The 26,471-nt window shown below is 36.6% G+C and overlaps 1 protein-coding gene across 4 annotated transcripts in view; it reads left to right on the top strand.

Annotated features, from left to right (window-relative positions):
* kug (kugelei) overlaps positions 1–26,471 on the top strand; it is a 375,801-nt gene that overhangs the window by 208,769 nt on the left and 140,561 nt on the right. For 2 of the 4 annotated variants that reach the window (XM_065236078.1, XM_065236077.1), the window contains exon 7: positions 11,095–11,247. The exons of the other annotated variants lie outside the window; for them this stretch is intronic. In XM_065236078.1, the coding sequence (XP_065092150.1) occupies positions 11,095–11,247 (153 nt within the window). The remainder of the gene's footprint in view (positions 1–11,094; positions 11,248–26,471) is intronic. 4 annotated transcript variants of the gene reach the window in all.

The raw sequence follows: 26,471 nt of genomic DNA, 5'->3' as shown, positions 1-26,471 counted from the left end.
ACGTCGTCGTCATCCTCGTGGTCCGCCCTAGCATTTCCTTCCTTCGACGTAGGTCACGTTTTCGTACCTAGATGTACACTACCAGCCACAGTGTTTGGCAGGAATCGTCAGGGAGGAATCCAACCACCTCCCACGTACAACAAAGCCAGCGGTATTCCACGTACAACCCTCTGCATTCCATGAAATCCACACGCTTTCTCTCATTAAAATCTCATTTAGCTGAAAGTAATAACACCGATACCATTCACCCCATGGAGGCACAGGCCAAACCGAGCCAAACGCTGGCTATCAGCTTTCCCCCCTGGCTGAGCAACATGCAGGATCGCATGGTGCCCGGGAAATGTTATAAATCTGGTGTCGAAGGAATATATTTAACATTTTCTCTTCTCGGCTCCTACAGTGAGTTTCGGTCATACAAGTGACCGCGGGGAGCGCACGCATAGGCTTTATGGCAGGTTCAGTGAGTGAAAGCAAATATTGCATACTCATTTCCAAGAAGCCGAAATAAAGTGCGACAAATTTGCGATGACAAATGAGATTATGAATTTGTGTTCGTCTGGTGGCAGAGAAGGATTTCGGAATTTAGTACCACAAACTGTCTTTTAAGCAGTGTCTTCAATCCTCAATTTCCAAAACTTTTTTCCTCTATCAGCTGGTGTTGATAGTTAACGCTGTGGAGGTTTTAATTGCAATACATTTGTGATTGAAGTAGTCTTTTCAAATGCTTTATCATCTTTTTGGATTGATAGGTTTGAAACATACACTGATTAAATTAATTTTAATAGTAGGTCTTCGAATGTTGTTCATGTTAGTGCATCGATTCCGACTAGCATTATTGTGCTCAGAACATATTGTCGACCTCGAAATATACCCTTGTACCAATTGCCGCCCAAACAAGAATGTCAAACAGAAACCATCCAGACGGAGTAGAAGTGTACTGGGACGCATAAATTTCCTCTCCAGTAGAATCATCTCTCGCAAAGTATACGTAGGCATCGTCTAGTTTAGACATGCGAAAAAACCTAATCCTCATGGCGAAAACAAACATTCCCATTTCAGCTCAAATCGACACCGGCCGACTGTTCGCTGGAAATATTTGTCACAGAAGGCGGCTCGATTCCAAACAGTGGTAATTTTTTATACTCGGTAAGCCACCACCCCTTTTTCCGGCTGCACACGTGGGTCTGGCCAGCTAAAATTTAAATCTGTTGAACCAAACCTAACACAAAATGGGCCGAACCTGGCCCGTTTTTGAGTGATTGTGAACAAGTTTGGAGTTTTTGGTACTGTACCTTCTGTACCTCCGGGTTCCAATATCAAAACAACACTTCAGAACGTGACGTTGATTGGTTCTCTCGTCCGTATCGTTGCCAGGCGAATCCGACGTGTGTACAGAGCCAAAATGCTACTGCTGGCTACTGACCGTCAACCGATATGAAAGCATTCTATAGCATCATGGCAGGGTTTTCGAAAGCTGGTTGCACATTTGCAGTAGCTACACGGCAAGTCGAACGGAAAAAGCTTTCTTCCCACCACGGCGAAAAACATTCAGTTTGGCTATAAATTAAAATCACATAAAAGCCAACGTGACCCATGCCGGGTATTGTGCAAAACCTGTTTGATCGAGTTCGTGTTGTTGACTTTTTTAAAACATTTCAATTTTGATGGAAAACAAGCGGTAAAGCTCCGGTTTAAAAGCATCGGAAATCATTACACGGAACAAACAGTAGCATCAATTAATGAATGCATAGATTGTTGCGTAAAACGTAATTGAAATACCTGATATCGATGGAGCAGATATTGTCGAAGCAATTTCCCAGCGCACGGGATGTGTTATGCATACAAATAAACGCGACAAAGGGACGGAATATAATTGATCTGTGCGCTAATGCGAACTGCTCGTCGAGTGTTTTACAGTTACATCATCCGCAATGATGTGACGCATAGCATAGATGCGGTGCGGCAACACGACATGCAAATTAATAGCATTCAATAATAATGCCCGATTATGGGAGCAAGTAGGGGCAACAGCTTTCTGATGCCATAATTGATAGAATCGAATCAGATCATGATGCAAATTTGTCGAAGCGGTATTAGAGTGACTCGATTAACTAACGAACACACATAGAATGTACGTATTGTTCGTGCAGCCTGTACAGGAGACCTTTTCGATTGATTCATGATGACTTCCATTTTGGGATACAATAGAAGACATCTAAGATTTTCACTAATGTTCTCGAGATTTTCCTAAAGTAACTGGAACTGCCCTTAAATTATCGGCTTTAATTCATAACATTTCCAATTGTTAAAACTTTCCTGATGTTGCTGAAAATGACCAAAAAAATTCTGATTTTCCTGAATTTCTCAGAATTTTTATAAGTACCCGCAATTTACTGATGTTAATTGAATTACCTTTAGTTTTCAATAATTTTCCTAAAGCTTAGTAAACTTCATAAATTACTCATTTTCCTGAAATTCTCTGCACATCCCTGAAATGTTCTATGCTTCTCTGAGGTTCCCTAAATATTAATAATTCCTTGGTGCTAATGAAGTTTTCGGATCAGTCATAGAATTCTAGAAATATTGCATTATTCCACGGTACTTTTTGAAAGTAGCTGTAAAATTCCTTAATTTAATGGGATTGTTTTGAAGCTATCTGACCGTCCTCGACTCATGACTTTGCAAAATACCATGAAACTATCGAAAAGTTTCTAAAGTTTTTTGTAGATCGCTTGAATTTCTTGAATTCTCTAATCATCATTGATAAATTTTCACTATTTTTTGAAATTCCCAGGATAATCATATAAAACTATTTTCTTAATGTTAATACAACTTCCCTTATGTTCTAGAAATTCCCTTGGAACTTTGTTGAAGATTCCGGTATTTCCCAGAATTTCTCAAAACTTCTGTAAGCTTTCTGCAATTTCCTTGAAATAATTTGAACAGCCCTTTGGTTATCTGATCTGTCCAGATCAGAGAAGCTTCCCCGAAGCCCATAATTTTACAATATCTTGGTTCTGCTCTGACATAAATGGATCTCTCCTAAATACTTTTAAACTTTCCTGAAGTTTTCTAGACCTTTGTTGAAAGTCCCGGCATATATCTGAAGTTTACATAATTTCTCTGAAGTTTTCATAAGTTCTCTGATACCCCGTTTACATTACAGCGTATATCACGTGATATACGCTGTCTTGCAATGAGTACTCATACATCTAGTTTTCACTGGAAATCCTATGTATGAGTGCTCATTGCAAGACAGCCTATATGACGTGATATAGGCTGTAATGTGAACGAGGTATGAAGGTTTAGAGAACTTCCTTGAAATTCTTTTTAAGGGATCTTGATTTTTTTCCCCATGGAAAACATGGAGCTGTCCTGAATTCATCTAATTTCACGTTTATATATTTTTAAACTCCATCAAAAGTCTGAGCTCACCTGCAGTTACGGCATGTTTTTTTTTCAAATATTAAGAAAAATTATTAAAAATCCAAGAAAATCTGATTTTTTCTTAGATTTTTGAGAAATTTTACATGTAAAAATATTTTTTCTATCTTATCATGAAAAATCATTTGGAATCTCATCAAATCTGAAAGGTTGATGTTATTTTGGTTAAATGAGTCCAACTTTGTCTTTCCTTTATTTAACGTCGGTCTCTGTTCCACAATCTAGTGCTAATCACCGACGGACATCGATTGCCATCCATTGACGGCAATCGAATGTGCAGGAAGGCAGCTTCCACACCTGCGTAGGATATCGCACCCATTCATCAACACACATGGGGCGGGACCAACAGCTTTACTTCCCTTCCGAAGGAAGACGTGACCAGAGATTTTTATGCCTAAAAAAAATCCCACCGACCTCGGCTGGGATATGAGTCCAACTTTGTGTCGTGATTAAATTTTGCCTGTGAATTTTCTTTAAAAAAAAAAAAAAGTTTTTTTTTTTAGATTATTAATATTGTTTTCCAATATTTTAAGAAAAATTACACACGTAACTATTTTTTCGGAGCGGTGAACTCTTAAGATCTCTGAAATTCACAAAAGAGGTACTTGGAACTTCTTTAAAGTTTTCACAGTTTTTCTCTAATTTTTTTCGCATCTCTGAATTTATTTTAATTTTCGTTAAGGTTTCTGAATATTCCTGAAATTCCAAGAACTTTTTAAAAGTTCCTGTAGCATTTTTGAAGCTATTGGAACCGCATTGAAGTTCTTAAGACTTCCATCAAGTTTTCCATATTTTCAAGATGTGTTAAGAACTTCCCTTATGGATGTTTCCGCAGCTTGTTTATGAAGCTTTACTGAAAGTCTTCAACATGAACATCTCCTTTCATTTATCAGATCTTCTGTGGAGACCAAAACAATAATCCTCTGTAAAGTTCTTAAAATTGATGAGAAGTTTATGGGACTTCATTGAACATCTCTTATCATTTATAAAGTTAAATGAAAACTTGAAATAAATCATGTTTTCCCTTATTTCTGGCACTTTGAAAATTTTCAATATCTTGAACTTGTACTAGAAATACGAAACGCATTGAAAATTTTGAGATCTTCGACTTGCTAAAATGAAGCTAATTTTAAACTTCAACATTTAATGGATTTGTTTTAAAATATTTTAAATTAACAAAATGGTTCACTTTTCTACTATCCCCAACACCACAAACAAAGAAAATAAAATGAACTCTCCGCAGAATCGCTTCATTTCGAGCAATATCATTTTCGTGTAAGTCATTGTATTTCTTGTTATCGAGTCACGATGAACATCCCTGCTGTCAAACATGACTTGACTATCGCTTGTTTCGTTCGTCAAGCACATCAGTTCATTTCATTTGAAGCAAAGACTTGTATCAATTGACGCAATCTATGACTCGAAAACTGCTTCCTTCGTTTTTGTCAGTTTCTCTTCAATTCGGGCCTCATTCGACTTGTCACGCCTCACGTCGTCAGGCTTCAAAGTATAGTATCCGTTAAATATCCACACAGTATCGGTTGCCGATAGGGATGGCATCCGGATTATATGTAGTAATAAAAGGTTATTTTATATTCAACGAAAATTACATTACCGAGGCCATTCTGGAGTCCAATATGGTGGCCATCGGGTTTCAGAAAAACTGTCAAATACCCTACAATATGAATATTTTCGGAACAGGGACGACGCAAAGATGCCGAAATTCAATATACGACGCCATTTTGGAATCCGGGGAATTGGGTTTCGCAAATAATGTAAAATACCCTAAGAGCTGGGGGTTCCGAGTCATTTGGTCGAATGCCGTTTGACCGAATGCTATTTGGCCTTATGGGTCGCTTGACCGAATGGGTCGCAGGACCTGATCTGGCTATTTTCGGAACATGAACGACGCGTAGATGCCGACATCCGACACCATTTCGGAATCTAATATGGTGACCATCGGGTTTTACAAAATGTGTAAACTACCCTAAGGTTTGGGAATTTTCGGAACAGGAACGACGCTTAGATGCTGAAAATCTATATTGGACGCCATTTATACATTATTTGACACTTTTTCTGAAATTGGAAGCCACCATCTTGAATTTCAAGATGACGTCAGACATCGATTCCGGGCTCTAGATGTCACCCCGATTCCAAAAATACCCACATTTATCGGTATTTAACAGTATTTCACACTTTTTCTGAACCAAAGCCGCCATCTTAGATATTAAAAAGGCGTCAATCATCGGTTCCTCTAGACGTTACTGGAATTTCGAAAATACCCTATTGACACTTTTTCTGAAACCAGAAGTCGCCATCTTGAATTTCAAGATGAGGTCTGACATCAATTTTCGGCAGCTCCGTGTCATCCCCGTACTGAAAATACTTATATTTTAGAGTATTTGACACTTCCTCAAATCGGAAGCCACCATCTTAGATTTCAAAATGACGTCGGACATCGATTTCCGGCTTCTATACGTTACCCTGATTAAAAAAAAAACGTATGTATTTGATAGAATGTCCAACTTTTTTTCTGAAATCGGTAGCCACTGAGTGAAAATTACCTATCGATCAATCGAATTCAATAATGGAGCACGAACGAAGGCAATGCCGCACAGCTTGCTATGACTTTCATCGAAAAATAAGTTAAAAGTACCCAACGATGAAAACGTGACGGTTGAGTACTTTTAACTAAAAATTGAATTATTTTCTACTTTGATTCACAGTGTGTTTTATTTGAATGAAATATATTTAATTTTATGCAACACAATTTACAAAAATGTAGCTTTCAAACAAATACGGAAAGTACTATATCAATCGATAATGCAAAATATTACGTTTTCAGCTTAAATATGATCAACCGAAAATGAAATTTAATCTGAGTTCATCTATTGTTACTCAATAGATGAGTAAATTTGAACTAACGCCACTTATCTGATAGAACCCCACGTTGAGTGTTTTTAAACTTAATTTTGAGTGCTTTTTTCATACCGTTAATGTAAATCGATTACCAAAATTTGGGTTAACAGTTCTTAGATTTTTGAAAGTTTGCTTCCTGTCAGTTGCCAATGTGGTATGTAAAGAGGAATGGTAGATATAATCTGCCTTTTCTTTTAGACTTTAGTTGATATTACGTAACATAGGCTTTCTTGACAGCGTTGTCAGATTGTTTTAATGATGATCGGTAGCAAATGTTTAAAAATCGGTATTTACCAGTCTTCACGGTACAGCATGTGTAGTGGTTTGGACTCACTTGTTCTCCGCTTGCTATGTTCGAATATGTACAAGCCTATTTGTGCTCAATTACAATGAACAAGTTTACACCCAGCGCTTCTTATATGCCTTTAAACTTTTCATTACCCGCGCAGTAGAATAGACGAGTGGTCAAGACTCAGGACTGATGATCACAAGTTTCTTGGTACGAGTCCCCCCGGTCTTTATAATTTTGCTCCGTGCAAAAACTCGTGTACAAACTTCTGCGAATACACTTGTGCTCATCGATACAACCGAGTGTATTGTGTACAACATTGCACGTAAGTTCGAGCTGAACATTCGCTTTGATTTTCATACACAAGTTCAACATGGTACACGTTTTCGTGAAAAGTGGTATTTACTATATTAATTAACGATTTTGACGGCGAAGAACGGAACATTTACTATCCAGGAGATGTCTAAGCAAATTTCCAGTGATTCTTTGTATTAGCTCCTGAAGGAGGACGATACATCTTCCAGAGAAAAAATAAAGAAGCTTTTCTGGAGGAAGTTTGAAAAAAAAGTTCTATGAAATGTCGTAAACACATCCGAGGAACTTCGAGGACAAATATTGAAAAACTTCTGTTGAAAATTTAACCAACCATTCGGAAAAAAATCTGATAACACATCCAGAGGAAGCCAGAAACGGTTTGGATATCCAAATCAAGCTTCAATGAAACTTATGGCAAAACATAAAATATTCTTTGAAGGGCTCGGGACTTTCTTGAAAATTTCAGAACTTCCCTAGCAGCACACTTCTTAAGTTCTTAGGTGCTCAAAATTTTGTTTGCTTTGAAATCAATGGATCATCAGCATTCAAATACTGTGATCTTCCTGATTATTTTGTTTTAATTTTTAAATGTTCTTGAAACTGCCATTTCAAGCACGGAACTTCCTTAAATTTTTTTCTCAATTTTCTAATAACTCATGTAACTTACCTTACGTTTCGAAAACTTTCATGAACCTCTCGGAACTTTGCTAAAGTTTTTGGAAATTCCCTGAGCTTCTCGGAACACCATTAAAGTTTCAGTAATATCCTTGAAATTTATTGATTTGTACTGATGTTTTCTCAATTCGCCTAAAACAAATGAAGTTGTCCTGAAAACCATTAAACTTCCCTGAAATTCTTTGGATTTAAGAAGTTTCCAAAATATTTATGATGTTTTGTTAAGTTCACTGTTTCAATTTATATAAACTTACCCTTACAGTTTTTTAAACTTACCCAAAAATGTAGACATTTCTGAAGTTCTTAAAAGCTCCTGTAGATTTCCTGAAGGTAAAGAAACTGAAATAAAACTCGGGCAGCATCCCTCAAGTTCCGGGGAAGTTGAAAAACAAACTGACGTGAGAAGACAGAAGATATTAGTTTTGTTAGTTACTCTTGGCAGTTAAGCGTGGGTGTATAGGCAACACACATTTTGATTATTTTAAGATATCGGTATAAATCAGTATAACATATCAAAAATCTGAATTCTGAGAAACTTATCCTGTATATCGGTATCAAGTTTAAAAATCGGTATATTCGTTCCCCAGTCGAGTCAGTGGGGTTTTCATGCCGGTGGTGTAGTGGTTAGCGTGACTGCTTTCTAACACCCCGATGGGGTGTGGGTCGGTGGGATTTTTCTGAGGCATAAAAATCTCTGGTCACGTCTTCCTTCGGAAGGGAAGTAAAGCCGTTGGTCCCGGCCCATGTGTTTTGATGAATGGATGCGATATCCTACGCAGGTGTAGAAGCTGCCTTCCTGCACATTTGATTGCCGTTAATGGATGGCAATCGATGTCTGTCGGTGATTGGCACTAGATTGCGGATCAGAGACGTTAAATAAAGGAAAAGGACAAATACCGATAAATCGTTATATCTGACAACGCTGTTTCTTGTTATCATATTACGTGATATCAACTATAATTGAAAGTGGTATAATGGGGCCTCCCTTAGCTCAGTCGGTAAAAGCGCAACTACAAATCAAGACCATGCTGGAGGTGGCTGGGTTCAATTCCCAGCCCGGTCTAGGAATTTTTCGGGTTGGAAAATTTATCAACTTCCCTGGGCATAGAATGTGATTGTACTTGCCACACAATTAGAGTTTTTGATCTAATTTCTGTCCTACTAAGCACAACCCGCGCTTTACCTCTCTTTTCTGACCAAGTTTAAACAAAAAATGGAATATTTCTGTCAAAGATGACTTCTTAATTTATTCACCTTTCCATACGTACCGTTGGATTTGATAAAGAGTCACAAATTGTTGACATATTGTTTAAAATCTAATATTGCTTCTTGTTTTTAAATTCGTTCTGCGAGTTTCAATTCCGTCCTAACGCATTGAAACGCCATTAGATTTTCTTCGTCTTACGGATAAACGTAGAAAAAGGGAATTCGCTTGGAGCGCTTCTTTTGATTTGAGAACAATGAGCGTAAATATTCATACAATGCGCTCTACAGTATTTATGTTGTAGCTAATGAACTAACGTATCGGAACAAACCTATTATTGATTTGTGCATGGTTAAATCATTGATATTATTGATCTTTTCTGATCGATAGAACAGAAATGGGCGATTACGACGAAGTAGTGCTCTACCCTATACTCATGCAGAAATGGTACAAGCATCGAAAGCTCTCAATTCATAACTGTAGAAGTGCATCTAGAACACTAAGTTGAGAGCACGCAATAAGCTAATATGCGATACACAATAAGCTTGAAACGCGAAGAAAAAGAAGAAGAAGAAGAAGAAGAAGATGTGGTATAATGTCTGCCACACCTTTTATTTTACTAAACTTATGCATTGATTTCACGCTTTTTTTTATTATCCCAGTGGAAATATGCCTTTGTTTTTCATACTCTTAATGCCATGGCCAGTAAAGAGTAAAATATTTTTATTGGACTTAGTGCTAAGTAGTCAATGACTACCAGCGACCACCCACAACCACAGTACTGCAAGACACTTATTGAACAAATTTGAAAAGTTGTGTTTACAGGGTAAACTAAATATAGGTAGGGGAAAAAATATTAGAACTATGAACCTTTGGATAACAAACATGACACCTGTAACGAGAAAATGAATTTTGCAATATTAAAACGATGAAATGCTCCTCAAGGTGATACTCTAAAAAAGTGTTAACGTGAAACATCAAAAGCACAAATATCAGCTTCCAGTGGAACATTATGTTTGTAGTAGCGTAGCAGAAATGGAGTAGAAATTTCATATTTGTATGTTTTGTGGGAGCTGACAATTGTGCTTTTGAAATTTCATGCTAATGCTTCTTTAGAGTATCACAGTAGAGGTAACTTTAAGACCAGAAAGTCCCAAAGAAACGTGGTCAACTTTTTGGCTTGCGGTCCAATGCAAGAAAATTTTATAATGATATTTAAGTATCCTTCAGAATCACCACACATAGTTATTATGGTGCAAACTAGACGTAATATTTAACAATAAAAATGCCATGTATTCGGTACAAAAGGTTACAAAATGGAACCACATTTAAATGTTACCTTGGTATTTACCCAAACATCCTTTTCTATAACTTTTCATCGACATTTAGCACACATCAGTGCTAAAAAAACCGTCGTTTATTACGTTTAGAATGCAGTAAACAATTCAATTTGAAAATAAAATAAATAAAATTAAAAATCAACTACGCTAAACCTGCTGCGGTTTTTCGTTGCCTACCACCTGAACAATAGGAAAATAAACTCTGTCATTCGAGCAAACACTTTACATCTTTCATTTCACATAAGATTTTCAACACAAAACAAATTCATTAATCTCCACGCATTTTGCATGATAATGTTTATTTTCTGCTGCTCCTCTCAATGGAATTTTAAATGCTATATTTTGAGTAGCTCTCATCGCACAGCTCCCCGGCTAATCACCACCATCCGATGTCACATCAGCAAATAAAATAACCTGTATATAACAATCCAATTGTTTTTATTTATATTTTCTCTATTTTCTCTTCACAAAAACAAATCTGCAACAACGAAAAAACATCACCCTCGTTATGCGCTGCAAATCCCAAAAAATCTACTTCGCACAAAATTACCACCCGCAAAACGAAATATAAAACACAAACTGTATCACCCTTTCCACTATGTGTGTGTGTGTGTGTGTATGTGTGATTGTCTACAAATAATCCTTCTGCACACATAATCCACGTGGAAACTGCAAACAAACAAAACGACCACGGCAACAACAACAACAACGACGCAACTATTGTGCTTCTGGGTTTTTGGGTGCTGTATTTGCGCAACATCTGGCTTGTGCTTCTATCATCCAATTCCCAATGGTCCCACCGCACACTACGTCCACCGTGAACGAAAAACAAAAAAAAATGCCAACCCCAAACCCATCCACCCATCGAACCAAAAAAATAAAACAAAAACAAAAACCACCCCGGATAGAACGATTACGCAAGTGGATACGACCACTCCGAAACGGAACCGGTGGAAGTCGACTTCAGCCTGATGCAATCCGATCCGGACGCCGGACTCGAAGAGGCTACGTGGGAAAGCTATCCGGAGAAAGATTTCCGCGGACTGCAAATGGTTCTCAGGGTAATGTTTGCTCTGTTTAACTTTCTATTCTTACAAACTCTTTTCGCATTCTGGTTCCTCGTACATGTTTCGTTAGTTATTTTAATCCATTCTGCTGTTTCTGGTATGTTTCGTTTAGTGTTTTTTTTTTTTCGTTTCATGTGAAGCGGATTGGTCTACCCGGTCTGCCTGGGTGCCTGCTATGTACAACCGGGAGATTAAAATCCGTTTAGTGCTGCGCATTTTGACCTTTGTTAGTTAGATATCAAAAACTAAGACTTTCATCCCCCTTATAGTTGCATATTGGCGCTAATTTCATTTTCATTCGTATTTACATTTGCTTAAATCTTACTCGTGTCTGTTCTTCATTTTTCTTTATGGGCGATATGTTCGACCAACACATGTGTGAATCCGTTGTGACCACATATCCGCTCATAACTCACATCCGACTATACTAACGAGTTGAGCTCCCGGAGGCAAATAAAGCTCTTTGCAAAGAGTCGACCACCCTCATGCATCGGTTCGCGTTGTAGTAGCTCCCATTATATGACTGTGAGAAAAACGTCAAGAATGTAATAACTGCCGGTCGGTGGTGCAGAAACCACAAACGACGTAATCACCATCATCATCATCATCCTCTCGTCGAGTCCATGAACTAATTGGAAATCCTTTCACCTGCCTGCTTCGCTGTTATACTTTTCAATCCGCGGTTCCTTCCATCCGCCATTTCAATTAGCGTGAATTCAATGCATTGTACGTTCGCATGTTGCAGTAGTAGGTAGTCTTTGATGTTTTATGAATAGTCATTCGCGATATCGGGTGGCTACTATACTACCTTAATCGGAGGGGTCATGTATCCTGCATTCACATAGAGGCTAAAGCATCCATTAGTGAATCGTTTCGGATTTGATTTGGCTACGCTGGACAGTTGATGGTCGTTAGTGCATGATTGTCCGTTCGGCTAGATCGATCAGTGGACAGTAATTGTTCGGTAATGCATGCTTTAATTACGGAGATCTTGGATGAATGCGATTGATAAATATGATGGGATTTATTTATAAATAAGCCAATATTGACAGCCAAAACCAAATATTTAATTGAGAAAAGTACTGAGCTCAGCTATGAAGGTAAGTAACACGAAAAAGTTATTTGAATGTGGACCAGTAATTTATCGGTATCGTTTATTTATTGAAAATTCATATTTTTCAATTACTAGCAGCTTGCAAATCACGGGTATACAGTGGCAAGTCAGCGCATAGAATCAGATGTGAAAGCAGAGAACACTCTCGATGATAGAAAACGTGAACTTTATTATTATTCTGGATTATTCCAGAAATGTGAATCAATTCGATTTTTTGTATTTTAATATAGCGGGGTTGTTGAAAAACTACGTAGCATTACGTCAGATTGTTGAGGAAAAGTGTCCATTTTTAGTGTTATTAGCTGAAACTCATATTGTAGAAAATGAAGCTTTTGATCAGTATAGTATTCCGGGATATATTGTTGCTGCTTGTTTATCACATTCTAGACACACTGGCGGTGTTGCTATTTATGTCAAAGAATCAATTCAATTCAACCTTCGTACCAACGAAGTTATTGATGGCAACTGGTTCTTGGGCATTACAGTTGTACGTGGCATGAAGATGGGTAATTATGGTGCTTTGTATCATTCTCCCAGTTCTAGTGACCAGCGTTTTGTTGAAATTTTAGAGAACTGGCTCGAGACATTCCTTGATTCTAGTAAATTAAATATATGGGCTGGTGATTTTAATATTCATTGGCGTGATAACCATAATTCGATTCTTTTCAAGCGTTTAGCTGAAATTTTCAATTTAAAACAAACGGTAGATGAATATACGCGTATTTCCAGGCACAGTACAATTTTAATTGACCACGTTAATTCCAATTTGATTCCATTTGTGCAGTTACGGATACTGATTTGAAAATAACCGATCATGAGACCTTAGTGATTAATGTCTTAGACCATGCTAACGATAACGATAATTCTGTAAAATTGAAGTGCTGGAGGAAATATTCGAAGCAAGCTGTTTTTTTTTCGAGAGGAGCGTGGATTTTTCATTCGCGGCCGGTAACTTTGATGAATCTAGAGCTGTTCTTAATAACGCTTTGAAAACGTGTACTACTCAACTAGTTGAGTAAAGGTTTGTTTCTTTGAAAAACTCAAACAGCTGGTACAATTTGGATCTTTTGCGTCTTAAACGGAAAAGGGACAAAAAAAGTTTTGTATATCAAATAATGACAATCATTGGACTAGGTACACAATCGCGCGTAATAAGTTTTCACAATCGATAAAGAAAATTCATTGTAAATATGTTCAAAGGAAGATGAATCAGCATCTAAACAACAGCAAAGAGTTATGGAAAGTTTTCTAAATCTTTATTAAAACGTAGTAATTACAAACCGTGGCCCATAACTTTTAATGGCACCTTAGAACAGTCAGAACAAGAAATTGCATCTAAATTTAATGATTATTTTGTCGGCAGCGTTTCTTTGAATAATCAATCCATTGAATTGGTCGATGAACCTGACGAAATAAAACAGCCAGTTAATAGTAGTTGTGGATTTGAAGGTTTTCACCCAATTACATTAGATGAACTTAGAGTTATTTGTTTTTCATTAGGAAATTCGGCTTTAGTTGACTATGTTAATGCCAGAGTTATTGCTGGACCATTAATGAATCATTGCAAACTGGACATGTGCCACAAATTTGGAAGGCATCCTTAGTGGTTCCTATTCAAAAATTTGCTGAACGATTAAAACCGAAGAGTTTTGTCCCATGATGCACGCATTAGATAAAATTCTAGAACTTGTTGTTAAAGGCCAGCTATAGGAGAATGTAACTAGTAATAGTTTGTTGATACCAGAACAATCGGGATATCGGGAAGGTTCTTTTTTAAATCTTTATTTTAGAGATTTTTAGCCGAAAGCCAGTTCATCTCAATATCGGGCAGGTCAACCGCGTTGAATTTGGTATTAGCGAAATGGAAAAATAGCTTGGAGTGTAAATATACGATTGTTGCTGGTCTTTTTTTTTTTTTTTGATCTTAAATGCGCTTTTGAAACATTTTCTAGGCCCTTATTGTTAAGATCCATCGAACGCTTTGGAATTACGAGTACTGCATATAAATGGTTTGATAGCTATTTGTCTGACAGAACTCAACGGACTGTTTTTAATGATTCTGTTTCCAGTCCCGTCGGGGAATAACCTTGGAGTGCCCCAGGGAAGTGTATTAGGGCCCCTGTTATTTGTTATGAATATTAATCACTTGCGACGTGTTTTATGATTTTGGGATATTAATCTTTTTGCAGATGATACTGTGTTATTCATTGCAGCTAAAGATTCAGATGATGCCGTTTTACACTTGAATGAAGATTTACGTTTCTAAGTAGATGGTTGAAGTATAAGCAGTTGAAATTGAATACAAGTAAAACTAAATTTATGGTAATTTCGGGGAATCGAGTAAATGAGAACGTCTCTGTTGTAATTGATGATGAGACTATTGATCGCGTTCGGGAGATTACTGATGACACACTTAAGTTCAACTCTCACATTGACAATGTCGTCAAGAAAATTGCCGAGAAGTATGGAATTCTATGTCAACTGAAACACGATTTAACTATTGCCATCAATCATCTCTCCTCATCTAGACTTTTGCCCTTCCATTTTATTTCTGGCCAATGAAACACAAATATCGAGATTACAGCGCTTGCAGAATAAAATAATGCGTTTGATTTTGAGATGTAATAGATTCGCTTCCTCAACTTTGATGCCAGACGCCTTACAATGGTTTTCGGCGAAGCAAAGAATTGTATATTTGACTATGGTGTTCATTTTTAAAGTAGTTAAAGGTTTGCTGCCTTTATATTTGTGAATCGAATTGAAAGAGGAAATGACTTTCATAAATATAATGCTAGAAACACGGTTTCTAATACACCAAATTTCTTGACTTGTGCTTCACAAAATTCATTATTTTTTAAAGAAATAAATGTTTTCAATTCAATGCCTAGAGATATCAAACGTTCAGCAAAACTTACAGAATTTAAAAGACACTACATTTCACACGTTAAATCTGTTGTTTGAACAGTTATCCAGTGTTTTTTTTTTATGAATTGACAAATTATGTATCTTGACGAAGTTATCTATAACGGATTATTTTATATGGATAGCTGTCATAATGACTTTTTATTAATTATTGTAGCATTGCAAAAACTATTTTTGTTCGCCACTATGATGATGATGTATTTTTAATATTTGATTTAATAAGAGTAGATTAATCAACAAAAAAGTAGTCTACACAAGTTTTAGCCTCGCGCGCGTATTACGGATATAAAGGACTGAATTTAAAATTTGATTAAAAAATGCAATTTTTAAGTTTATTTGGAAGACACCTTGATTTAGTAGTAAGTTTTCTGGCAAATGTCGGGGTTCATGAGCATTCCTGACATTGTTGAAAATTATGAAAGCATCAGGTTGCGGGGTTGCTAGTGTAATATGATGCTTTGCTGATTGTTCATTAACTCTTGACTGCTTAAAATACTTATACATATTTTAGGTAGACAAAAAGGCGAGCTAAGATGCGCCTGTGGACGCCTGAGCTTTTCCACATTTATATCGCTGTGAAGCAACTGTAAACTCTAGAGGGAATTTATATCTGAAACTGAAACCAGTTCGATTTTGTTTGCTAACCTGGTTAAATTGTCATATTTAATTATCTTAAAGATAAATCGCCCAGTTGAAACCATTGTTATGGTAAGAGGTGGGACCATCATCATCATCATCATGCAATGGTTTTTTAATCGCGTTAAACGTTTGGAAATCCTCTTATGCTTTGCTCAGACTACAGCATTTTGGGCCCTCTGGTTTATTATCAAATTTTATGTTGACGGAATAATTTTACAAACCTAGATATGTTTTTGAGATGATCATGCACTATGTAGACAATGTTTAAGAGTTTTTAGACCCCCCTTCCGCTTCAAGTAAATTTATTAAAAGTTAACAGGAACAGATTAAGATGGCGAACAAGCTGTACTTAGTAGGGGGCAACCCCGGCGTACTGGTTACTATCCATACCTCTCACGCCAAAGTAACGAATTCAAATCTCATCCCCGGACAAGTCATGAATAACCCACGAGTGTTAAAGTGACTATAATAATAATAATAATCTAGAAATCTGTACTTAATCTGCAGTAATTAACGAATCTATCTATGATATGCCGAACATTTCATATTTTTTTTCGTGAAGTGTAACGCATAAAATGTGCCATCAACCTGTATCATCTGAATCAAAATGTTCTGATAAAACATATGCAACATTTTATTAAAAGTGTCTTCGAAATTAACATTCATGTGTCAATTTGTTTACTATTTCAAATGTCCCACATAAAATGCATAAAAAAGAACTTAAGTCGGCTTAAGCCATCTCAAATATTCAGTGCCAATAAAATGAAAACTCGTTTCTACCTTCATAAAATATTATTTTTTCATCATACTCCCTTCACAGCCAAAATCCAGCCCACTCCACTCGTTGTATCTCGAAACATTGTCAGCCAACCCAAGAAACCCATTTCAAAATGTTTTATCCCGGCAACAAAAATATGACAAAACAAAACTTTTCCCTCGTTCTGACTCGTAACAAGCCAGCCTTCCTGCCTCACTTCCATCCTTCCTCCTATCCAACCTGTCGTCCCATAACCTTGAGGCGTTTTTTTTTTCTCGACTCGAAACACACTTGAAGAAACCCCATTCGCTAATCCCTGGAAAAGACATTGTACGGACGAAGCTTCATTTTCCTACCATCCATGATGGCGAAGGGTATACTCATTTCATATTCGCGACTGACAAAAGGATTACACATAAATTCTGACGGATTGAGAAATTATGACTCCATAAATGGGCAACTGCGTGACGGTTTAAAACAGAAATGCTTTGTTGTGCTTTAGCAACAAGTGAATAAATTGAATCAACTGAAACTGGGTGGTGTGAGAAATATGGAATGTGATCAAATTTCATTTTTATCGTTGTTTAAGCAACTCAATTTGAAACAATCAATGCATGAATTAATCTCTGCTCTGCAACCATTGCACGACAATTTAATTAATTTAACATCCTGTAGTGCAGCAACAGCTGCGGGAAATCCTCTATCATCCATTGATGCTCCCGCAATCATGTTGACGGTAGATGGATCACCTGCTGCAGCGCCGAATGCATATTGCATGCAACAATTTGCGGAAGAATTCAATATTTTTGCAATCAACAAATCCGCCTTCCCTTTCTGCGGCGACCACAGAATTCGAAATCCATAGTGACGAATATTTAATCCAGTATTGAAGTCCGGTGTGGTTTGTCCCGATAGCCTAGGCAGTCAAAGTGAGTCATACCAGATGGTGGGTTAAATTTCCGTTATGATCGAAAAATGTCCCGGGATGTAAATTATGAGTATGTTTGGGACATAATAGATCATAAGCACATGAACATGTGGAAGAAGTTGAGAGCAAGCAAATTATCCAGTTGGAATGACATACGTCAAAAAAAAGAATATATGGTATAGATATTTCAAATCCAATCAAAATTAATGGTTAGGTTTCAACGAACGAAAAACACAACCCCCAATACAACATCAGTACCGTTTCTACAGTTGATCAAACACTATTCATGCATTTCGTTGATGCGTGATCGCCCGTACTTCTAAATATATGTGAGTTACGATTGCCTGTTCAATTGATTACTTCCGATAGAGGCTTCCTAATCGCATTACAAATTGCCAATTTCATCCGTTTAAATATATTTGGTGACCTGATTTCAATTTTTTCACGCTTTTATGAACGCACAACATTTAGGAATAAACGGATATCCAAGTATGATTCAATTTGGTATCATTGATGTGTTCAGAAAATCATTCTTCAAATGAATAATAACAATAGTCTGGTTAACATGCAACCAGGCATGGAAAATCAATTGCATTCATTTCGTGCATTCATTTACATTCATTTGCCTCTAACTTTTTCCATCAACGGAATTCCGTTACATGATGTATAAAACTTTTGTAGGTTTTGTTGTAAGCTACAACTTTTGCAAACAAATCCAATTCGTATCTCTTATGCATGACGAACCAAAGCGAACAGAATCCACTACTGTATTTCAGTGAATGTATTTTACATTCACTGAAAAACAGTAATAAGTTCTGCTCGCTCTAGTTTGTGATGCATAAGATATACAGATTTAAGTTACGAGTAAAAGTTGTAGATAATAACAAAACCTAAAAAAGCTCCATACATCAATTTGCGGAATGCTGTTGATAAAAAAAAGTTAGAGGCAAATGAATGTAAATGAATGTATGAAATGAATGTAAATGATTTTCCATGCCTGCATGCAACTATTGACTACCAAATAATTAATGTATGACGTTCACAAGTTTTCGACTCTTTTACACACCTATCCACCCACCACCTGGTCTATTGCGCATGTTTTTTTTTTGTGATTTAGAAACTATAAGATTTCTTTCAATGAGCTCGCACATTTGAATCCAAGATCTTCTCTTAGATTTTCAGAGTTCATTTTTGTATTTCGTAAGGAATCTTCTATACTGAGTTAAATCCATGACACGTCCCTACTTGACGAGGATGTTATTGATAGAACAACTATTGTTGTATGAATTTATTAAAGTTTCGGTCAACAGCTTTGAAATGACTTCCAGCCTCAATTTTGCTACAATTTGTACTTTGACTATATGTTTTGTATTACTTCTGCGTGAAGTCAACGATTCACATAGTTAGCTAAATTCAAATAACAGACTAAGGTGGTATTTTTTATACGATAGATGAGGATATGAAAGTATAGAGTTGATAGTTCCGTTAGAGTACGGCAGTATGAAAATTGTACATAGAGAGTAGAAAGCGAGCAAGGACAACTTTTAAGGAAGGTACACATCGATTTGATCATCTCTCTTCACCAAACTCTCCCGCTGGAGAAGGATGGTGAGGGGTATTCCCCCCGCCACAACTGGCAAAAAGAGATGATCGCCGCCTTGCTCATGTACCGACGATGTGTTTGAAACAGTTCTATCGATTTTTAACGCACTCAAGTTGTTATCTGAAGGAAGGCATCCAGTCGCCAGATGCTCAGTCGTTGCTGAAATTAATTTCCCTTCGGTCGTTAACATCGCTTGAATGTTTCATCCTACTTCGTGTACCCTTCGAGATTTCCTTGTCATAAATTTTGCTTTTATTAACTATGAGGATCCAACTTTTAAGCTCAATTTGTGAACAGAGTAATTGGGGATTTTATGATACACTTTAACAAGTCTAAACAACAACAATGTATGGTTTTCGCTCTCATTTAGAACCGAATGGTTTTATGGTTGCTTTTATATTGATATAACAACTTTAAAGAGTATTCTATCAAGGCATTAATAAACAATTGCCAATGAAGTTTATGATTGATTTACAGAACTGTTTTAGGGAGAGATTGATAGCTGCTATAAATTTATTTTGAAAACAAGATAGTTTTTGACATTCTCGACAGACTATAAGAGGTGTCAAAGACAGCAATAAGCTAAAATACTAAACCGGAATGTTTTACACTTTGAAATGCTGCATTTAAACTAAATGGATTGTTCATTGCCGTTATAAAACCACCATAAATCAGAGTGAATGCCAAGTAGCTGCTGAATTGATACTCGCGTTATTAAACCGCATTAAAATTTAAACCTTTTCTATTGTTTTATTCTAATGACCATTATGCAAAACGGTTTTATGCCGAACGGTTTTATGTCAAAAGACTTAATTCCAAACGTACTCTAATCCATATAGTAAAATGCAAGGCTAGTACCGATCAATACTATCAAACAGAGTGTTTTTTATGACCATGTTGAAGCAATAAGTGACCAAAAAGTGACTTATAGCTGTTAAAAATGTGACTAAAAAGTTACCTAAGAGGAGAAATGTAGTATATTTGATGTTTTTGACTTTTCCAAGTTGTACCTCCTAAACACTTCTACACGATATTAATGTTCTAAGCGAAATATTCATTAGAAAGTTTATGATGAAACACACGGTATTCGCCACTAACTGAGAAAAAAAAACATCCAAATCCGGGAATCCACAGGGAATTTTATTTTTGCTGAAAATACTTAGAAGTCTCTGGGAATCTCATCATTAATCAGGGAATTTAATAATTCTCTTACTAAGGACATTTTCTTGAAACGAATGCACTTTAAAATAAAAAAAAATTAAATAAAAAATTCAATTGCCTGAAATTCTACATATTTTCCATGAACTAGTTTTTTAATAACAGGACTCAAAAATTACAATACTTAAAAAAAAATCAAAATCGAGAGTCAAATTCCTTGCACTGTTTTAAGGTCTCCTGAATGGAGGAGAATGTCAAGGTAGTTCTGAGAAAATTGCAAAGAAAATTAAAATCGGAGGATAGTTCAAACGAAATTTTGAGGAATACGTCAATGGAATTGCAATAAGTATTCTAAGTACATTCTGGTGATATTTTTTTTAGAGAAATTGGAGAAGCGGAAGTGATGTTCTAAAACAATTTCATGATAGTTTTGTTAATGCGCTGCTAAACGATATCGTTTACAAACGAAACCATTGTATATTCACGTCGCTCTTTTAATGTTTGTGTGTTTACAAGCTTGCAGCGCGCTTCACATCAGGCGTAACATTTGATAACGGCATAAAAGAATTTGTAAACAAACTTCCTAAGGCCCTTTACACGCTTACCAAAGTACGCCCACGCAAACCAATACCACTTTCGGAAAGGTGATAGTTGCCCCTATCCGATGATGTTGTTGGTTTGTGTGAGCGTACTTCGGTTCGCGTGTAAAGGGCCTTAAAAAGTTTGTTTACAAAAGCTTTTGTACCGTTATCAAATGTTACACCTGATATGATGGACGAAGAAATGATGTCCAACCTAATTTACGAAGGGCATATAATAGGGAGGGGGGGGGCATATAATTGCTTTTGTACTGATTCTAATCTTTCTTCGTGCGTGATTGAAAATGGAGATCATACAATGCTGCAATATTCCAGTATTGACCTCACATAGGCAATATATATAGTGTTTTAATTGTGTATTAGGTCGATTTCTTTCCATTGAATCTAATTATTTGTTGGCGGTTGGGTAAATATATTCATAATAAATTCAGGAGTCCTGGCTCAATTCCATTTTTTTTTCAATATGAAGAGTAGCATTTGGTCAAATGCCTTGCTAAAGTCCGTATAGAGGGCTTCTACTTGGTTTCCATTATGCATTGCATTTAATGTATGGTCTATAAATTCAAATAAATTTGTCGATGTCGAACGTCCTTTAAAGAAGCCGTGTTGCATGTCAGTAATTCTATTTTTGGTTTGAAGAAATGATTTTTCATTTATAATTGCTTCGAAAAGCTTTTTAATGCAAGAGATAATGGCTATTCTACGATAATTACGGACGTCAGCTTTTCGACCAGATTTAAAAATTGGTACTAAGCTTTAGCTTTTCCATATTTTTGGGAAGGTTCCGGATTCCAGTGACATATTTAAAAGGCAAAACAATAGAGCAGTGAGTTCCATTGATAGACTTATTAAAAATTACTGGAGGAATTCCGTCAGGTCCATGACCTTTTAAAGGGTCTAAATTCTTTAGAGCCTGCAAATGTCCCTTGAAAATTCTGGATGAAATGCAAAATAATCGCGATCGCGATCTTTTTCAAAAAATGTCGTATAGATTTCTTGGAAAAAGATTTCTAAAAGATTACAATTTTTCCGAGCAATCCCCGACACGTTCGTCTCGACGCATTATTGATGGAAAATTGTCAGATTTTCATTTGGTTTTTACGTAATTGAAGAAGTTCTTTGGAGAGGACTTTATTTCATGTTCAGTTTTTGAATTAAATTCTTCAAATGCATTACTTATGGTTATGGTAAAGATGGGCGTGGCCGGGAATAGCGACAGTCATGCTTCTGTTACTCTTGTTTAGATTGGAACCAATGTTTACTCCTCAGCATTATTCCTGAAAGTAGTCTAACTGAGAATTTCAGAAGAGACGTGAGTGTCGCTAGTATCCAATCTACGAAGTATATCATAACAACGCTAACGCTAACGCTAAATTCTTCAAATGCATAACTGATGGTTAAATCCAGTTGATCGCATATGCCTAAATAGATATCCAAAATTTCACCATTATTGTGTTTTTTGTAATGTTTATGTGCTTTCTTTTTTCGATTTTTAAGTAATCAAATAATTCCTCGTATTCGCAGTCGTTGGGTCTTTGGTATTCGTGTACAAATAAAGAATATTCTATTGCTGTGTTAAACCAATCTTGTTTCCAAATGGGTCACACAGAAATCTACATAAATATTCGTAAGTAAGAAGTCTAAATATCAATGTTGTTGGTTCTTAATGTGATTGATTTGGTTCAATCCTAAATTAGCAGTTTGGTCGAAAATGAACTGCAATGTTTCATTATCCTCAACGACTGGGAGTAAGATAGTTTCATTTTCAGAGTCCAGAATGAAGTTGGCATGGCGTTGGTTGAAGTCTCCATAGATGTGAACTTTCACCTCAGGAGGAAGTTGAGGTATAACTTGTTCAGCATTTTGGAAGAATGTTTCATAAGTGTTTTTATGAGCATGGTCGGGTGGAAGATACATTGAAGCGAAAACGTGTATTTCACCTGCTATGTAAGATTTCACCCAAACATCAAATTCATTACATTTTGGTGTAGAGATGATTTCTGAGTTATAATTGGCCGAAAGAGCTATGAGGACTCCGCCACCTGACTTCTTCTAAGCCGCATGACATTCCTGTCGTCTCTGAATACATTAAATGCACTTCCAAAGAATACATTAAATGCACTTCGAACGCTTTCATCCAAGCTTGTTTCAGTTGCCAGAATTACCGAAAAGGATGAGTATAACAATTTTTTCCTTCATTTTGACTGGGCTTTTGATGCGATTAAAATTTTGACAGTAAACCAAGATTTCAGTCGCATTCTGTTTATGTGAAGAAATTGTTGGAAGTGCGTCGGTTGACAAAATATTTTCTTTTTTATTATTTACCAGCATTTCAGTCGCATTCTGCTGAAAAGGCGAAGGGATTTCTGGAAGACTAGTTCTATTTCCATTATAGTTTTCTTCTGCGAGGAGAGAGTCGTCTTTCATTCCTTCTGTGGGTTCGTCAATGTTAATGAAAATTTTGAGGGCTGTAGAATTTCCGTGCGGCCTCCCTAGTTTGCTGCAGTTGTTGTGTGCGTTCGCTGGATAAGAACGCTCGGTATGACTTCAGGTCTTTTAAGGCGCCATTTCGTCAAATTCCAAGTTCTTCGTGGACGTCCAAGAAAATTTCCCTTAGAAAATTGATGTCTGTTAGTAGGCCCTCAGATTCTAGCATTAATGCTGCGCTGATTCTGGTGTTTCCGCGAATACAGGTGGCTGGTCATGCAGGAATGAAAGATAGGACCACACAATGTCCATTACCTTTTCCATGATCTACAGAAATTCATAACTTCTTCAATAGTCTAGACTTTCCTGATGTTATTAAAACTGCGCAAAAGATTTATGAAATTCTTTAAAGTTCTCAAAACTGTCCTGAACGTCTAAATATAATTATAAGATCGCGCGATTTCATTTTCCTTAAATTTTTCACAATTTTCCATAAGTTTTATGCACACTCGCCGAACGTAGCCTTAAATCGCAAATTTTCTTTGAATATATCCGGACATTCGTGAAGTTTACTATACTTACCTGAAGTTCTCTAAAATTGTTCCGAAAATATTCAGATATATATTCATAATTTCCCGACTCCTCTGAAGCTTTCGGATCAATCATAGAATTCTCAGAATATCCCAGAATTCCACGGAACTCATTGTAAGACGCTGCAAATTTAATTAATGGAACCTCGTTGATGTTTTCTAATCAACTTTGCCAAATGCTCGCAATCTTTTGGATATCTGCACACCCTTAAAATACATTCACATTTTCAGATGTGCATAATTTGTTTGCGTTCCAGAAATTCTCTAGGAGCCTTACTGGAGTTTCAGGAAATTCCCTCAGTTTCTCGAAACTTCTTTAAGGTTAAACCAATTTCCTTGAATTTATTTGAACTGCCCTTTGACTATCTGATCTGTCTTGATGTGAAGCTCTCAATTTTATTAAATATTTCGGATCTTCTCTAAAATACATGTAATTCTCGTAAACACCATTTAATTTCTCTGAAATTCTCTTGACTTCTGTGAAGTTCCTGAAATATTTATGAAGTTTCTTTCTAATGCGGAAAGACTGTACTTATACTGTACCGTTGAATAAATATATTTGTCCGTTTAGGCTGTACTTCGACGGAATTTGAAAGAACAGCTGATGATCACAAGAATAATAATAATGATTTAATTGGAATAATATAATAATAATAATGAATAACTGGTTGATTTTGCTGAACAGGAGTTATGCCAAATGGCAATTGAAATTATATTTTTTATATTTTATTAAATGGACTTACATCTATTATGAGATAAGTTTATATATGGCTAAAAAATAAAAGCTCTATGTCAAACATCAGGTCAGGTGATTACATGAAGCGTTCATCAATGGTCGTCATGATGGCTGATATGCCTTATCACTTCAATTTGTCTAGAGCACCAATTTCGGACACTGCTGTGACATCGTTAAAAAATTGGAACTCCTTGTGCAACTTTATTTTTATATATTACTAGCTGAGTGCCCGGCCTTGCTCGGGATTCAATATAAGCTTGAGTGTAAACGCCGAATAAAAAAAGCATGCTATATTATATAAAAGCATGCTATATTATGCATATATATTATAAAAGCATTATATATTATATATTATATTATAGTTTATTGCTCCGGAGCAAGCAGTTTTTTGGTAATTTTGCATTAACCTATGGGAGTTTTCCCTTTATTTTTGTGATCGTTTATTAGGCAGCCATTTCTAACACATGTCACGAACTCAACTCATTGTTGATGTACATTCGCCACGAGTGACTAATTATAATTAAATCAATTTAGACATTAAGGCAAAAGGTCATTATACAGGAAACTGCTTGCAAGTAGCTCAGGAAAAATATTCCCCTCACGTGACCCTTGGTAACGATACTCACTGAAAGCATAAGCAAATTACGGCCCCCATTCAAATGGTCTTATTCATTCAACCAGAATCTGAATGCTTCAATTAGAAAGCCTTTGAGTGTGTACAACCGTAGTAGGTACGGGTCGAGAGTTCTAGGTACCTTCTACCATCGTCACCAACGTCCTCATCGTTGTCATTGCCGGTAGATCTCGTTTGCTGTAATACTTATCCCTCATCCATGACGATGATGACGAACCGAAACTGGCTCGACAAATACTACGTCCATGTGAACGAACGTTGGAAGTCCACCGGGTAACGTTAGTTTTAATACAAAATTCAGGTACATATCAACATACCTACTACACAGCGAGAGAGGACTGCTGTGCCAGCTTGCGTTCTTATCCGGCAAGGGACAAGGGACAAGGGACCAGCCTGGGATCCTATACTTGTTGATGACGAACTCAACTTTGCTCTCACCGGCATCATCGGCTCTAGTCATCGCCATCATTAGAAAAGTACCATGAGGGTCCTTCAGAGTCTTCCGCCTGAGCTACCGTGTGCCTACATCACTGATGAAAAGAATGTCGTTTGCCGAAATATACCTATCCTTTCGTTCCAATCGAAGTGGTTTAATGTTGATAGTGATTTATTTATACATGATAAATTCAGTTAAGCGTGTGTCATTGTACCTTCCAAACTACCAGTTAGAAAAGCTCGCAAAACCACTTTTGTTTCACAGCCAATGCCACACAGTTTGAAATTCAATTTAGTACGGTAAGGTTGGGTCCTTTAAGATCAAGCAACCATTCCGCGGCAAGACATAACTTAATCGTAACCAAACAAACTTAGCCGCAAAGTTTCGATAACGCACATATTCTGAGACTTTGAGAAGAAAAATTGCTTCGTTTCAGCGTTCGTGTCTCGTTGTAAGTTTTCCTTCCCTGCAGCACTATACCTACTAGTAGTAAAGGAACTTTTTAGCACTAGCAGTAGCAGAAAGTTGCGGTGAAGTTAACGTTTACTCTTTTTAATATTCGGAAAGCGTTCTTTTTCTGTGTACTTAATTCGTTGGAGAACGCTGTTAGCTTTAGCTTTCCAGCCAAGATCCTGTGCATGGAAATGACTGCAGCAAAGAGGCATAAACTAAGCG

The sequence above is a fragment of the Ochlerotatus camptorhynchus genome, unplaced genomic scaffold, assembly GCF_037179485.1.
Source record: "Ochlerotatus camptorhynchus isolate MF236.1 unplaced genomic scaffold, CSIRO-AGI_Acam_v1.1 ptg000526l, whole genome shotgun sequence".
Taxonomy (NCBI): Eukaryota; Metazoa; Arthropoda; class Insecta; order Diptera; family Culicidae; genus Ochlerotatus; species Ochlerotatus camptorhynchus.
Note: the sequence above shows the minus strand (reverse complement) of the source record. Positions and strands in the feature narration are given on the sequence as shown.